This window comes from Natator depressus, chromosome 1, assembly GCF_965152275.1.
Source record: "Natator depressus isolate rNatDep1 chromosome 1, rNatDep2.hap1, whole genome shotgun sequence".
NCBI lineage: Eukaryota > Metazoa > Chordata > Testudines > Cheloniidae > Natator > Natator depressus.
In genome coordinates, this window is record NC_134234.1 from 7,547,954 (window position 1) to 7,565,544 (window position 17,591).

Below are 17,591 nucleotides of genomic sequence, written 5' to 3' on the forward strand. Positions count from 1 at the left end.
CTCTAGCTCAAACCATGAGCCTCCATCCTTTGTGCTACAGGACCACACCCCTAGGTGGCAGCACTCGCCCCCCATCAGCCTCCCACACTCAGCACCCCCTGGATGTCTGCTAGGGTGGCTACACCAGCTCTATAGCAGAGGGAGTCCCTGGAAATGGCTTGTCTTCAGCAGCCCATCCATCAGTGGAACAATTTGTGAACATAAGAATGGCCATATTGGGTCAGACCAATGGCCCATCTAGCCCAGTGTCCTGTCTTCTGACAATGGCCCATGCAGATACTTCAGAGGGAATGAACCAAACAGGGAAATTATCGAGTTATCCATCCCCTGTCGTCTGCTCCCAGCTTCTGGCAGTCCAAGGTTTAGAGATGCCCAGAGCATGGAGCTGCATCCCTGACCATCCTGGCTACTAGGAACTCATTTAGTTCTTTTTTTTTTTTGGACCAGTTATACTTTTGGGCTTCACAACATCCTTTGACAGTGAGTTCCACAGGTTGACTGTACGTTGTGTGAAAAAATACTTTCTTTTTTGTTTTGAACCTGCTGCCTCTTAATTTCACCGGTGACCTCTGCCTCTTATGAAGGGGTAAATAACACTTCCTTATAGACTTCCTCCACATTACTCATGATTTTATACACCTCTATCATTTCCCCCCCGAGTTGTCTCTTTTCCAAACTGAATAATCCCAATCTTTTTAATCTCTCTTCATATGGAAGCAGTTCCATACCCCTAAACATTTTTGTCATCCTTCTCTGTAGTTCTTCAAATTCAAACGTATCTTTTATGTGATGGGGCAACAGGAACTGTGATCAGTATTCAAGATGCGGGCTGCAGTACATTGAGTGCATGCTTTCAGAGAACTATCCACAATGACTCCAAGATCTCTCTCTTGAGTGGTAACAGCTAATTTAGACCCCATCATTTTATATGTATGGTTGGGTTTATGTTTTCCAATGTGCATTACTCAGCACTGAATTTCATCTACCATTTTGTTGCCTGCTTAACCCATTTTGTGAGGTCTCTTTGTAACTCTTCGTAATCTGTTTTGTACTTATGTATACTGAGTAGTTTTGTATCATCTGTACATTTGGCATCTCTCTGTTTACCCCCTTTTTCCAGATCATTTATGAATATGTTGAACAGTGCTGGTCCCAACACAGACCCCCTGGGGGACACCATTAGTTACCTCTCTCCCTTCTGAAAAATGGCTATTTATTGCTGAGCTTTGTTTCCTATCTTTTAACCAGTTAGTGATTTAGGAGAGGACCTTCCTTCTTGCCCCATGAGCTGCCCGAGGGCCCAGCAATTTAAAAGGGCCTGGGGCTCCTGGTCCCCTCTGCCGCAGTAGCCCCAGGCCCTTTAAATCGCTGCCAGAGCCCCAGGTGGCACAGGCCAGGCAGCACCGAAGGGCTGGCTGGAGGAGGCTGACCCCAGCCCCGCCCCTTCTGCCCAAGGCCCCACCCCGATCACCATATCGCACGTGCTTGTTGACCCCCTTAAAGAATTCTAAGAGATGGGTGAGGCAGGATTTCCCTTTGGAAAGCTGTGTTGATTCTTCCCCAACAAACTGTGTTGAACTATGTGTCTCATCATTCTGGTCTTTACTGTTGTTTCAACCAATTTGACCGGTACAGGCCTGTATTCCCTCTGAAGCCTTTTTTAAACATCAAAATCACATTAGCTATGTGTCGGTCATCGGATACAGAGGCTGATTTAAGCCATAGTTTACGTACCACAGTCAGTAGTCTGATTTGATCGTTTGATATCTGAGTTCCATTAGGATGCTTCCGTCTGGTCCTGGTGACTTATTACTGTTTAATTTATCTGTTTTTTTCCAAAACCTCCTCTATTCACACCTCAGTGTGAGACAGTTCCTCAGATTTGTCACCTAAACAGAATGGCTCAGGTGTGGAAAGCTCCGTCACATCCTCTGCAGTGAAGACTGATGCAAAGAATTCATTTAGCCTCCTGGCCACAGCCTCATCTTCCTTGAGTGCTCCTTTAACCCCTCGATCTTCCAGTGGCCCCACTCATTGTTTGACAGGCTGACCGCTTCTGCTGTACTTTGTCATGTTATTGACTTAAACTGGGACAGTATAGATCATTGTTGCAACCAAGGTCCTGTAGTGGCACCAAATCTTGTATAAAGGAGGTCAAATAAGGTGTCTAAGACAAGGTTATGATTTGGTCATTATGATTATGCTGTCTGAATGTGTGTATCATTTTTGTATTTGAAGTTATGAATATTGGCTATGGACTTATATCTCAATGTGTTTGATTCTAAGTAGCACCAGTGAAGCATTTGGCCAGCTTATTGAGAAGGGACTCTTCAGATTAAGTGCCCAATCAAGAAACACTTAACTGACAATGGACCTTGGGAGACTCCAATCCACATGAGAAGTCTTCCTGGGAACATTCAAAGTAGCATGTGAGCAATGGCTGCTCTCCCTGTAAGGAACTGAGTCATGCATGGACATGTGATTGCCCATGCTCCATTTTGCTGCTGTGATTTTCCACAGTAAGAACAAAGGGGTGTCCTTCCACATGGCAGAAGTTATAAAAGGCCCTGGAAACCCATCCATTTTGTCTTCAGTCCGGCTTCTTACCTCTGGAGGAACATTGCTACACTGAAGCTCTGAGCAAAGGACTGAATGACCCATCCAAGCTGTGGATGGACTCCAGAGACTTGATTTGAGCCTGCAATTTATTCCATCACTGCTATAAGCCTGAACCAAGAACTTTGCCATCACTGTATGTAATTGATTCCATTTAACCAATTTTAGCTCTCATCTATATTTCTTTCTTTTTATGAATAAACCTTTAGATTTTAGGTTCTAAAGGATTGGCAACAGTGTGATTTGTGGGTATGATCTGATTTGTATATTGACCTGGGTCTGGGGCTTGGTCCTTTGGGATTGGGAGAACCTTTTTTCTTTCAGTGGGGTATTGGTTTTCTTAACCATTCATCCCCATAAGTCTGCAGAAAGGAAGAATGAGGGGGGATTTGATAGCTGCTTTCAACTACCTGAAAGGGGGTTCCAAGGAGGATGGATCTAGACTGTTCTCAGTGGAAGCTGATGACAGAACGAGGAGTAATGGTCTCAAGTTGCAGTGGGGGCGGTTTAGGTTGGATATTAGGAAAAGCTTTTTCACTAGGAGGGTGGTGAAACACTGGAATGTGTTACCTAGGGAGGTGGTGGAATCTCCTTCCTTAGATATTTTTAAGGTCAGGCTTGACAAAGCCCTGGCTGGGATGATTTATTTGGGGTTGGTCCTGCTTTGAGCAGGGGGTTGGACTAGATGACCTCCTGAGGTCCCTTCCAACCCTGATATTCTATGAGTCTATGATTCTATGATAAGGAGTGGCTGCTGATGGTGATACTGGGAAACTGGAATGTCTAAGGGAATTACTTGTATGACTTCTGGTTAGCCAGTGGGGTGAGACTGAAGTCCTCTCTGTTTGGCTGGTTTGGCGTACCTTAATAGTAAAAAACCCCCAGCCTTGGGCTATGACTGCCCTGCTCTAAGCAATTTGTCCTGAATTGATACTCTCAGTAGTGTCCCACCAGAGGCATCATCGTTACACCCCACTCGTTGTTTGGCAGGCTGACCGCTTTGGCTGTACTTTAAAAAAAAATCGCTGTTAATTTTTGTGTCATTTGCTAGTTGGTTTTCAGATCTTCTGAACTCGGTACACAGTGTCACCAAAGTCCATTAAACAAGTCTGAGTCACACTCCCCCCAAAATCATGAGATTGGTTTAAAAATAATGGGATTTAAAAAAACACTAATCTGGGGGTTCGTTTTCAAGTGCCTTTGGTTTTTCAGCCTTTGGGGTCACCTGCTTCAGGTTTTCTAGCTTCTCTGCAACTCACTTTTTTAAATAAACTTTTTAAAGAAAGCTGAAAGTTGAGATTCCCGAGCAGTCTTGTGATCCCAGAATCTGGGGCTTTCAGACAGACAGGAACTAGTGCAAGACTCCCCATAAAATCCCAAGAGGGGGCGCTGCTGGCCGTCTCTCAGGCAGAGCACCCACAAACGAAGGCACTAGGGTTGGTTAGCGGACATTTCTGGTCACACAGTCCAGCAGTGGCAGAGACACTGTTTCCCTCTGCACTGGGCTACAGAGCCTCCTGTTGTAAGGAACAGGGTTACGCCACAGACAGCCGGACATAACAGTGACGGGCTCGGAGAGTCACTGGTTCCTCAGGCACAGCTCAGAGGGTCTCCTCCTCTTGCTCAGGCATGAGACATGCACACAACAGCTAAGCAAGGCCATGCACATTCTTAACAGAAAGGGGCATGACCCAAGCCCAGTTCCAAATACCTGCTGCTAGCTCTCTATTGGACGCAAACAACCCCCTCCCCCAGATCCAGCTACCCCCAAATCTGGTCATGATGGAAATTTGGATGCAGGGTGTGAGGTCTATCTCCAGTGCTAGAGCAGCTTTCAGTGCTCATGGAGTGGGTGAGGGTCAGGATCAGACCATGGAGCAGACCAGCAGGGCTCTGGTCAGCCAGGCAACACTCTCCAGACCCTTCACTCTCTGAAAGCACGTCCTGATTCCCCCTCTTACTGCCGAGCTGCAGGAGGGGCCCAGAATTTCCTTGTCAAAGGGGGCTGTGCTAATGACAGGCCTCATCACCAAGGGGTGTTGGGAAGAGTTCAGGTTCTCCACCCACTGCCCCAAATTGTCCCTATGGGGCACACCGAGCTGAAATCTCTCTCAGGCACTTAGCTCTGGCCCCAATTATTGTAGCATCTGAGCACCTCACACTCTGTAACATGTTTATCAGCACCACACCCCATGCGGTAGGGGAGTGCTATTAACACCACTGGGCAGATCCCAAGGCCAGAAGCCACCATTGTGATCATCCAGTCTGACCCCTGCCTAGCACAGGCCAGAGACCTGCCACACAATAACTCCTAGAGCAGAGCTGTTAAAACAACCTCCTGCCTTGATTTAATAATTGTCAGTGATGGAGAATCTACCACGGCCGTTCATGGATTGTTCCAAAGGTTAATTACCCTCAATGTTTCAAAAAAATTACCCCTTAGATGCCGTTTGAATTTGTCTAGCTTCAGCTTCCATCCATTGGATCATGTTACAACTTTCTCTGATAGACTGAAGAGCCACATGCAGCTGCTTACAGACTATGATCAAGTCACCCCTTCCCCTTCTCTTTGTTAAACTAAATAGATTGAGCTTCGTGAGTCTCTCATTAGGAGGCAGGTTTTCTAATCCTTTCATCATTCTCTGATCTCTCTGGACCCCTCTCTAATATATCACCGTCCTTCTTGAACGGTAGACACCAGAACGGGACACAGGATCCCAGCAGTGCTCACACCAGGGCCCAACACAGAGGTAAAACAACCCCTCTGCCCCTACTCGAGATTCCCCTCTTTGTTCATCCCGGGTTGCACTCACTTTTTCATCTATAGCACCACACTGCGAGCTCGTGTTCAGCTGATTATGACCCCCAACTCTTTTTCAGAGTCACTGCATCCCAGGATTGCGTCCCGCATTCGGTAAGGATGGCCAGCATCTCTTGCTCCTAGATGTAAACCTCTACATTGAGCCGTATTAAAACACGTGTTGCTGAGGCACGGAGGGACTAAGTGCATTGCCCGAGGTCACAGAAGAAATCAGTAGAAGAGACTCTCCACCCTCCCTACGTCCTGAGGGGTGGTGACACAGGCTGGGGGCTGCTTTCGGGCCCCCCCACCCAGGGCAGGTGGAGGGTCTGGGGCTCCTCGCAGTGTCTCTGGCTCCCTGGATGGCTCTTACCATGGCCCAGCTTTGGATCCCAGCCTGGCCGGAGGCAGGGCCTTGGGGGAAGAGGAGGTAGGGTTGCCAGTTTTCTACTCACAGAAAACCACACACTCTTGTCCAACCCTCTGCCTGGCCCCTCTTCTGAGGCCCCATCCCTGCCTCACCCCTTCTCCAAGGCCCTGCCCCCCACTTGCTCCAGCCCCCCCTTGCTCTGTCGCTCACTCTTCCCACCCTCACTCACTTGCTCATTTTCACCGGCCTGGGGCAGGGGGTTGGAAAGGGGGAGTGGGTGAGAGCTTCGGCTTTGGGTGCAGGCTCTGGGGTGGGGCAAGAAATGAATATTTCAATATGCAGGAGGGGGCTCAGGGCTGAGTGTCACAGAGTCCCGGGCTATGCTCTGGAACTGCTCCCTACGGAGCCAGGCAGGACTCAGGTGATAGCCCAAACTGACTTACCCTCCAGCCCCTCCTCCTCTCGGCTTTGTCCCTTTCCCAGGCCAGGAGGTCACCTGATTCCTTTGTTCTCCAACCCTTTAGCTCTCACCTTGCAGGGGGGAAGGGCCCAGGCCAGCAGTTGCCAGGAGACAGAGTGTCGGCCATTTATGTACACTGGCCCTTTGCTCTGCAACAATTACACCCCCTTAACCCACCCCCTAGAGACTTAAGAAATGCATTGTGGGAAACTGAGGCACCCCTACAGTATTCAGAGGAAACATTAAGAACAGTCCCACTTTGTCACACTGAGGCAATGTGTTGGGATGTTGTATCAGGTCAGGGCTCTGGCTGGGGATGTGGGCTCTGGGGTGGGGCCAGAGATGAGGGGTTCAGGGTGCAGGAGGGCCTCTAGGTCTGGGGGTGGAGCCAATGGGTTCAGAGTATGGCAGGGGGTTCTGGGCTGAGGCAGGAGGTTGGGGTGTGGGAGGGAGTCAGGAATTCAGGCTCCAGGCGGCACTTAGCTCAAGCAGCTCCCGGAAGCAGCAGCATGTTCCCCCTCTGTCTCCTATGGGAGGTTCGGGCAGGTGGCTCTGCATGCTGCCCTGTCTGCAGACTCCACCCCTGCAACTCCCATTGGCCGTGGTTCCTGGAAAATGGGAGCTGCAGAGCTGGTGCTTGGGCAGGAGCAGCGCGCAGATCCCCCTGGATGCCCCTATGCCTAGGAGCTGGAGGAAGGACATGCCACGGCTGCTGGGAGCCACACGGCACCAAGCAGGCAGGGAGCCTGCCTTAGCACCGCTGTGCTGCCAACTGGACATTTAATGGCCTGGTCAGTAGTGCTGACTAGAGCCACCAGGGTCCCTTTTTCACCAGGCATTCTGCTCGAAAACTGGACCCCTGGCAAACCTAAGAGGAGGAGAAGGGGGTAGCAACTAAGGGGAGGTCACCCTACACTGAATGGGCTGGGCTGGGATAGGAGTTAGCCATGCCTCTGTGTGGAAGCTGAGGCCCATTTCCACCCCTTTGCATTGCTGGGGCAGCACAAATGGAGCAGATGAGGAGGGAATCTGGGCCTGAGTCTCTTGCCAGGACGCCTGTTTGTCAGACCCTCACTCACACACGCAGCTCTGCCCTGCCTCGATAGGGAGTGGACTCAGCAAGCGTGTGGTGTGCAGAGCCATCAACAGGGGTGGTGGGGGTGGGCTGCCTGAGCGGCCTTTCCTGGCATGGCCTCTGACATGACTCAGTCACAAACACCTGGCTGAGGGCGTGGGGGAAGGGTGGGTGTCCGTGCCCCTTGAATAGCCCCTGTCCACAGCTGGTGCAGGAATCATGGATCACACAGCTCCCAGAGCTCAGCTTTTCTCATGGCCCCTGGATGTTTAACCAGAGACAGGAGAGTGACAGGCCAGGAGTAGTGGGAAACAACATCCACGTCCCTTCTCTTTATTGACTGGATCAACAGGAATTCTGAGGTCGGAGCAGGCACTGATATGGCTCTTTATGGGCCAATATCCCACCGGTCCCCTGGCTATTGACGAGCGCAGTCACTTTGCAAATGCTGCTACCTGCCTTGGTCTCCTTCCCCCAGTGTCCTGTCCTCCCTCACCAGCCGCTCTCCCACTGCTCCAGACCTTAGATCCCATCTGAACCTTTCCCTACAGAGTGGAGATCAGTAGCTCTTGTCCTCCCAGATGCAAGTGTCCAGGATGGAATAGGTGGCCTGTGTTTTTTGTCTCCCATGTCACCAGTGCTGGAGCCTGGTGATGAACTGACCCTTCACTTGACGAACACCCTGATTATCCTCGCACGAAGGTGTTTGCTTTTCACGCTGTACACAATTGGGTTCATCAGGGGTGGGACTAGTAGGTAGACATAGCCAATGAGAATTGGAAGCAAGGGAGAAGAGTTCTTCGTGAATCTGTGTATCACAGACAAGCCGAGCACTGGCACGTAGAAGAGCAGGACGGCGCAGAGGTGGGAGACGCAGGTGCTCAGGGCCCTGAGGCGCTCCGCGTGGGATGCGATGCTCAGCACTGTTTTGAGGATCATCACATAAGAGAGGAAGATGAGCAGCGAGTCCAGCCCCACCGTGGAGACTGTAACAAACAAGCCATAGATGCTGCTGACACTGATCTCTGAACAAGCGGCCTTCATGACCTCCTGGTTTATGCAGTAGCAATGGGAGAGGACACTGATTCGACAGTATCGGTAGCGTTTCAGGAGAAAGGGGAGTGGGAATATTACGGCCACCCCTCTTAGCACAAACACTAGCCCCATCTTGGCTATTCTTGATGGGGTTAAGATGGAAGCATATCTCAGCGGGTTATGGATCGCAACGAAGCGGTCAAAGGCCATCAACAGGAGTATGGAGGATTCAGTGAACGAAAACGAGTGGATGAAGAACAGCTGGGCAAAACAGGCATCAAGGCTGATCTCCCTAGAGTTAAACAAGAATACGGCCAGTGTTGACGGTATGGTGGATATCGATAAACCAAGGTCTGTGACAGCCAACATGGAAAGGAGAATGTACATGGGCTCATGGAGGGTTGGGTCTGTTTTTATAATGAACAGAATGACTGAATTTCCTAATATTGAAATAACATATATTAAGCAGAAGGGGATGGAAATCCAGAGATGGACATGTTCCTGCCCAGGTATCCCGGTGAAAAGTAACATTGCAGAGTTGAAGTTGGTGTCATTGACAGCTGACATAATGTACTGGACAGGTCCGAGGAGTTTTGAACTTTCCTTCCTAAAAGGAAAAAGAACAGGAGACTAGATGATATTTAACGAGACATCATTCTGCTTTGAGTGCAAGTCTAGAGATTTTCAAGAGCTCAAGGAAGATCAGCAAAAACAGTCTTGGATTTACACCACCGCTAGGAAGATAAGCACTGCCAGACTGGATTAGACCTATAGTCCATCTAGCCCAATATTCAGTGGCCACCATGAGATGCTGCAGAGGAAGGTGGAAGAAGCCTTGCAGTAGGCAGCTATGAGATAACCTGCTCCCAGGGAAACTTTCCCCCTGTCACCCACTAGTTAGACATATTTTGTGGTGTAAATCAGGAAGGTTTAGAGCCCTTCCAGACTTTTTTAAAACAATCCTCATTCCTATAATTGTATTTTCTGGATACCCATATAAACATCCCGTCCCTCTTTGAATCCTGCTAAACTCTTGGTTCCATTGATATCTTGTGGCTGTGGGTTCCGCAGCGTACTTGAGCATTGTATCATGACCTTCCCACAAACACCCTTTCTGGCCCTCCACTCCTGAGTGTGGCCCATTGTATCATGCCATAGCAAATGCATGGTGAAAACTTATCTGTGTAGCCCAGTGGACCAGCTTATCTCTATTACATACACTGCTTTTCATTATATTTTGCTTTATTATATTCAACTGTAATGGACCCTACAGGCTCATACCCTGTAAGACATTGTCTTCAGCAGTTAGCATGAGGCCTGACACCTATGAACTTTGGCATAAATAAACTTAGATAACCCACAAGTTATGGGGAACTGGAAGTAAAGTGTAGGGAGGGGAATTTTATCCATAACGCTATCAGCCAACCATAGAACATGAACAGACACCAGCTTCTGGAAAGTTTTGGATGGAACATCTGACCGCAAAAGTGCCATGACAATGAATTGAGGTATATGATAATGGGGTGAAATCATAAATACACTAACCTATAGAAGAAGGACACCTTAACATTGGTAAGGGAAGGATATATGTATAAGGAACAGGGGAGAAACCCCTATTAAATATGCATTCAACATGCTAATGTAAACGCAACATATTATAAAAGTGGCATCCCAGGGCAGCAGGGGAGAGATGTAGACCTTGGGAGGGGCCAGAATGATGGCCACTGGTGAAGATGAGAATGGTGGCAGTGATGAGGAAGATAATGGCTAACATTTCAAGTTGTTCAGCAAGGGATGGTGTCAATATGGATATTCAGATGTGCTATCTGTATTATCTCTATCTACCTTAGTGTGTCTGTGACTTTGCTAAATGTATTAATAGATTATTTATTTGTAAATATAAAAAGTTCCCATAGTGTGAGTGTTGCACCTGGGCACATCAGGGTTCCCAACCATATGATCACTTTCATAAGAATCTGACCGGGCCTGATCTTGGGACCAGAACCTGTCAACCCTCAAAGTGATAACTGAGAATTTTATTCATAATCTTTAGATCAGGCTACATCTGTCCTGCATTCAAGCAATTTATAAACATGGAGTGGTTCATTATATATATTCTTTATCTTCTCCACTCCTGAGAGTCCAAATTATGCCACTGCCTCTTTGTAGCACATGGGATAAATTCTTAGGACCAGATTCTGAATTCAGTAGTATTGACTTCAATGGTTTCACTCCAGATTTACATGTGTAAATTCGATCAGAACCGGGCTCTATTAACTTTCCCTTTCCAAATTCTCCCAGTGATGCTCTCGGACCCCCAAGAATCCCTCCAAGAGAGAAGCTGAAGTTCTTTGCCTGGCCAATGTTGACTGACTCCAGAGAGTTCGTTTGTCCTACAGGCTTCTCTTTATCCTCACAGGACCTGCAGCCTCTCCCCATGCAAGGGTCTGTTGATGATTTCAGCCATGCTCGTGTAACAGGTGACGGGTGTAAATTACATACGAGCACTATTACACTTCCCTTTCCTGCACCTCAGCTCTATGCTTTGCTGAAACACTGATGAGCAGTTCTGGTCTCTCAGGACTTTTTGGAAAGTCAAGCATGTGTATTGCAGAGGTATTTTGTGCCTGAATGTAAGTGTGAGAAAAAGCTTCTGGTCAGTTATCAGGAGACAGTATCGTCCAACTGTTCACTGAACAAACAGTTAATAGCACAAACCCATTGCACGCAGTATTTGGAGTACTTCTAAAATACTTTCTAAAGCAAAAGTTATAACATTTACACATCTATGGTGTAGCTCACACGTAAACCCGTTCTTTCCCCTCTGATTTTCCTTCAGAGATGATTTCTCAGGTTGGAGTGGGACTTAAAATGTAGTGTCTGTCATCTGGATTTCTTCAGACCTTGAACAAATTGCAGCGTCTCAGCCCTCATTCATAGAATCATAGAATCATAGAATATCAGGGTTGGAAGGGACCCCAGAAGGTCATCTAGTCCAACCCCCTGCTCGAAGCAGGACCAATTCCCAGTTAAATCATCCCAGCCAGGGCTTTGTCAAGCCTGACCTTAAAAACCTCTAAGGAAGGAGATTCTACCACCTCCCTAGGTAACGCATTCCAGTGTTTCACCACCCTCTTAGTGAAAAAGTTTTTCCTAATATCCAATCTAAACCTCCCCCATTGCAACTTTGTTTGCCAGCAAACAAAAGTCTAGTAGCTCCCCTGTCCCTGGGTTCATAGCTGACGGGTTCTCCTCAGGTTCTGTTCTGTCAGTCTGTAGCCTGTATCCGGACTGGTAACAGGCATTGGGATCAGTATGGAAAATATTCATGCCCTGGGCTCTCACTCTCTATTTTTCAACGTTTTTCATTTGTGGAGCCCTAACAAAATTTCAAATGGGGGTGTGAATACCTTTGGAAATCTTAGACATCATCTGCAGACCGTCAGTGGCCCACAAATCACAGACTGAAACCAATGGTCTAGTACATAGTAACCCCAGCACTTGTTATTCAGCCACAAAGAGGGTTTGCAGGAAGTAGATTTCAAAGCCAGGTGCATGTGGAACTTCATTTCCCACGTGAAATAGTCTACTGCTCTCTGCCAGCCTATGTCCTGTATTTGTAAAATCTGCAGCACCCGGGAACGGCATAGTGACAGACATGGGGCTAAGCTGCCACAATGAATGTGTATGTTAAACCCAGGTCTGGGGATGTTTGCTATAGAGCTATATTCGGTTAACTATTGGGGTGTTGATGTTATGGTTGTACCGGGTGAAACCAGTCTGGCTCACCTTAGTTTCATAGCAGGCTGCTGGAAAATAAGCAGGAAGGGAAGCAACAGCTCAAGAAAAGCCATCTCTCAGTCAGCACTTCAAGGAGGTTGAGAGACCCCACAGAAGCTACAAGCTGGGAAGAGCCTAGTTCTGGGCCCCAGCCACATTACACAGCTTATTTTGCCATCACTGGGAGTCTGTCCAGAGGTGGGGCAACTGTTACTGAGAAGCTCTTCAGACTGACAGGCGCAGACAGCGCTGGGGAAGTCTGAAGGCCCTCGGCCTGCCTGAGTCCCTGTCAGAGCGGGAGGGCTTGGGGACAGAGAAGAGAACAGACTATTGTTTGAAAACTCCCTTGTTCTCCCTACTGCTGAGATTAAACAGTATTTTGGTTCTCGAAGGCTGGCTGGTCACTCGTCCCACCACTAGTCACAGACTCCCAGAGGGAAGAACCACAGGTGCCGAGCCCACTGGGACCTGCTCGGCAAGCACAGTCGACCCGCAGTGAGCTGTAGTCCAGGGCCGAGTCTGAGGGTGGGAGAACCATGGGATTCCACCCCATGAGAGGGCAGGGTCTGAGGCCTGACATGTGGCACTCAGAGACCTGAGAGAAGGTAGAGATGTAGGTAGCCCTGTAACTCAGAGGGGTATCTAGAGGGAAGAATTGCTGCAGCCCTCAGCCAGTCAGGAAACAGAAATATGCCTCAACTGACCTGTCACCACAGAGCAACACAGCTCTGAATTCCTGCCTTCACAATCGAGCCAGAGAATAAAAACTTTGAAAATACATTTGCTGATTAAATTTCCAGGAGTAAATAAACCTGAGGCCATTTGGGAATTAGCTATTGATATTCCATGGGATCTCCTGTCACTCAGCCTCTGGCAGGATCGGGCCCAGAGCACATGGGACTCCTAGAGAAATCCTGACTCGGGTCATGAGGGTTTTAACACTCCGCTTTCTGTGTAGCTTGAATGACCCACCGAGGAATCTGGGCACATGTCGGGGAGGGGTTCCCAAGCTACCTAGCACTGCCTGCCCTCCAGCCCCTGTCAGTGAGTCACTCTGACCTCCCCGATGAGTCCTCTGCTGCTGCACAGAACATCTGCCAATGGAAACAGCTTCCAGCCTTTCCCCTTCACTTTGCATTTTAAAGATAGTGAAACCTGCCAACGTACCCAGTTCCTGCTAGAAGACGAGCCGCCAGAGGTCTTCATCCTAGAGGACAAGGAGTCATCGGAGCGGTTGCACGGGCAACAGGCAGTATCTGTTCAGACAGGGAGGCAGGTGTCTTTATGAAGCATGCCGGCACATTCCCTTGGGGGCCACTTGGCCATCAGGGAACCTCAGCTGTTTGGCTTAGTGCGCACCAGCTGTAACCCTTGGATCGTTCCAGTAGGGGGAAAACTTCTCACCCGTCAGGGTGGTTAAGCACTGGAAGAAATTGCCCAGGTATGTTATGAAATCTCTATAATTGCAGATTTTTAAGCTCTATAATTGGAGATTTTTAAGAACAGGTCAGACAAACACCGGTCAGGAATGGTCTATATAATACTTAGTCCTGCTACGAGTACAGGGGACTGGGCAGGAGCTTTTGACCTTTCCATACCCAGAGTGAAGCCATAGACTCCGTCACTCCAAACTTCATTTATGTGACGAGGACGAGGCCAGATGAAAAGCCTCCAGTTTCTCTTGGGGATCCAGGCAGCTGCAGCTGGGCAGTATAGTCATAACTGAGCTTTCAGAGAAAAATGATCTGTTGAACGGGTGAAAAGGAAACATTTTAGTCTGAGTCAAAATTTTTCATGGGGGAAAAAACCTCTCTGATTTCCAGTCCAGCTCTAGCTCAAATAATGCACCTCTGTCCCTCGTGCTACAGGACCACACCCCTAGGTGGCAGCACTCGCCCCCCAACAGCCTCTCCCACCCTCAGCACCCCCCTGGACTTCTGCTAGGGTGGCTACGCCAGCTCTGTAACAGAGGGAGCCCCTGGAAATGGCTTGTCTGCAGCAGCCCATCCATCAGTACCTTTTCCAACTCCAGTATAGTGAGATGGGGCAACCAGAACGGCAATCAGTATTCAAGGTTTGGGCATACCGTGGATTTATATGGAGGCAACATGATATTTTATGTCTTATTTTCTATCCCTTTCCTAACCGTTCTTCACATTCTGTTAGTTTGATTTGGTTTTGGTTTTGGTTTTGGTTTTTGACGGCTGCTGCACATTGAGTGGATGTTTTCAAAGAACTATGGGTAATGACTCCAAGATCTCTTTCTCGAGTGGTAACAGCTCATTTACACCCCATCATTTTATATGTGTAGCTGGGATGATGTTTTCCCACGTGCGTTACATTCCATTTGTCAACACTGACTTTCATCTGCCATTTTGTTGCCCACTCACCCAGTTTTGTGAGATCTCTTTGTAATCTGTTTGGGATTTAACTATCTTGAGTAATTTTGTCTCGACTGGAAATTTTCCCACCTCACTGTTTACCCCTTTTTCCAGATCACTTATGACTATGTTGAACAGCATGGGTCCCAGTACAGATCCGTGTGGGACACCACTAGTTACTCCTCTCCGTTCTCAAAAATGACCATTTATTTCTGCCCTTTGTTTCCTATTTTAACCAGTTACTGATCCATGAGAGGACCTTTCCTCTTAACTCATGACAATTTACTTTGCTTAAGAGCCTTTGGTGAGGGACCTTGTCAGAGGCTTTCTGAAAGTCCAAGTACACTGTATCCACTGGATCCCCCTTTCCTACATGTACCAAGATCACTTCTGGAGCCTTTTTAAAAAATCAGCATTACATTAGCTCTCTACCAGCCACCTGGCACAGAGATTGATTTAAGTGATATGTTACATACCATGGTTAGTATTTTTCAATTGAATATTTGCGTTCCTTCAGAACTCTTAGGTGAATCCCATCTGGTCCTGGTGAATTATTACGGTTTAATTTGTTCCAAAAACCTCCTCTAACGATACTGTGGGAGAGTTCCTCAGCTCTGTCACCTAAAAAGAATCAGGTGTGAGAATCTCCCTCATATCCTCTGCAGTGAAAAACAATGCATTTATCCTCCCTGCAATAGCGTCATCTTCCTTGTCTGCTCCTTCAGCACCTCGAGCGTCCAGGGGCCCCACTCACTCTTTGGCCGGCTTCCTGCTTCTGGTGTACTTTGAAAAAAAATTGCTGACAGTTTTTGTGTCTTTTTCAAGTGGTTCTTCAAATTCTTTTTTTGGCCTGCCTAATTCTACTCTTACACTTGACCTGCCAGAGGTTATGCACCTCTCTATTTTCCTCAGGACGATTTGACTTCCAATTTTTAAAAGATGTTTTTTTGCCTCTAATCACTTCTTGTACTCTCTTGTTTAGCCACAATGGTGTTTTTTGGACATCTTCCTGGGGTTTCTTCTGTGGTGGTGGTTATTTAGTTTGAGCTTCTATTATGATGTTTTTAAATTATTTCCATGCTGCTTGCAGGCACTTCACTCTTGTTACTCTTCCTTTTAATGTCCGTTAACTAACTACCTTATTCTTATGTAGTTCCCCTTTCAGAAGTTAAATGTTACCCTGGTGAGCTTTGTTGATATTTCCCTCCCTACAAGGATGTTAAATTGAATTACATTATAGTCACTATTACCAAGTGCTGCAGATATATTCACCTCTTGGACCAGACCCTCTGCTCCACTTAGGACTAAATCAAGAATTTCCTCTCTCCTTGTGGGTTCCAAGACTAGCTGCTCCAGGAAGCAGTCATTAGTGGTACCTAGAATTTTCTCTCTGCATCCCGTCCTGAGGTGACATGTACCTAGTCAATACAGAGATAGTTGAAATCCCCTATTATTATTGGGATTTTTTGTTATTGTAACCTCTCTAATGTCCCTGAGCATTTCACAGTCACTGCCACCATCCTGGTCAGTAATATATTCCTATTGCTATACTCTTATCCAAGCATGGAATTTCTATCCATATTCTATGGTTCAGTTTGATTCATTTAAGATTTTTCCTATATTTGACATTCTCTTTCTTTCACACATAGTGACACTCCCCTACCAGCACAACCTACTCTGTCATTCCTAGTCTACATTTTGTGCCCTGGTATTACCCTGTTCTGTTCATTATCATCATTCCATCACATTTCCGTGATGCCTGTTATATCAATATCCCCAGACCAAAGGAGTGGTGGCAGATGGTGGGAGTAATGTTCATGGCTGTAAGGCGTTTTTGGTATTTATACTTGCCCACAAGCACAGATTTCAGCCCCTGGAATAAACCCACCCCACCACTTCACTTCACATTCCCAAGAATACATCCCGCAACTTCCTCCCTGCCAATGTACAATGCTCCGTCTTTGCCACCAAGGCCAATTTTTAGTGTCTTTTGCAGTTAGGAATTCTTGGATCTTGGTGGTTTCAGCAGAGCAGGCGTTCCTTCTTCTCTCTTGGAACAGTCATGGTTTTGCATTATACAGGGGAGAGGTTACTAGCACGTCACCCTATAGTGCTTTGATTTCTTTAGCAAATACTGAATGCAGGTTAGCTCTGTTAGTGGACAAGGGAGAGGTTACTAGCACTTTACCTTGTCCTTTTCCCTGCTGTCCAAAAGGAGGAAAGAAAAAAAAACCCAGAAGGAGGGACAGGCTGATCAGTAGTCGAAGTGAAGTCATCTCGAGGTGGAGGGGTCTTTTTGCAGTAAGAAGCATGGGTCCAGGCAGTCAGTCCTTGGCACTTCACAGCGGTGTTGGTAGTTAGCAGGACTTAATAAGGGCCTTTCCAGCATGGGGCCAGAGTAGTCTTTTGTTGATGGACCTTTATTTAGACCCAGTTACCTGGTTTTAACAAATGGCAGGTTTGCTTAGGATCCTTGGAGCAGGACTTCTTTCACCTGTAAATACAGAGACCTCACACATTTTATTAATATTTGGCAGTGTGTTGCAGATCTCACAGCTGCTTGGGCACATTCAAGCCCTCCTCTTTTTTGGCTGTTAGCCAAATTCTAGCTGTGAGTAGTGTCCTCGGGCAGGCCAGCGTCTTATCTTTGGACCGAGCCTGCCAGCTACAGCGTTGAATTAGCTTGTCCTTTGTTTTATTTTTTTTTTCTTTTTGGCTTTTATTAACCTGCAAAGGAAACTTTTATTTTTTACTTACACATCTTTGTTTAAAAATGAACACATGTACATTGCCCATTATACAGCACTTTAGTTTTATTGTTTAATGTATGCTACATACACCCTTTTAGGAAAATGACTTTATTACAGAGCTTTGGAGCAACAAGCCAGGACAAGCACACCCACTTTTGAGGAGTCCACTTGGTACAACCTCTGGTGTCCAATAGCTTTCCTCCCTCTCCAGCCATTTGGCTAGAAATTTGAGGTAGCCAGAAGGATCCCATGTATAATATGGGGAGTGGGTTAACCTTTCATGTCCTTGCTTTTAAAGATTGTTGGTGTGCAAATTTTAACAAC

At 47.3% G+C, this 17,591-nt stretch overlaps 1 protein-coding gene across 1 annotated transcript; it reads right to left on the minus strand.

The window, feature by feature from the left end:
* Positions 1 to 7,987: 7,987 nt before the first annotated feature.
* On the minus strand, positions 7,988 to 8,996 carry LOC141980827 (olfactory receptor 51G2-like). Its single transcript, XM_074942481.1, has one exon. It carries the CDS (start codon positions 8,921 to 8,923, stop codon positions 7,988 to 7,990), a length of 936 nt encoding a protein of 311 aa, XP_074798582.1. The 5' UTR covers positions 8,924 to 8,996.
* Between the last annotated feature and the right edge of the window lie 8,595 nt (positions 8,997 to 17,591).

Coding starts and splice junctions, on each gene's coding strand:
- LOC141980827 (XM_074942481.1), bottom strand. CDS start 8,923: ATGTCAGCTGTCAATGACACCAACTTCAACTCTGCAATGTTACTTTTC.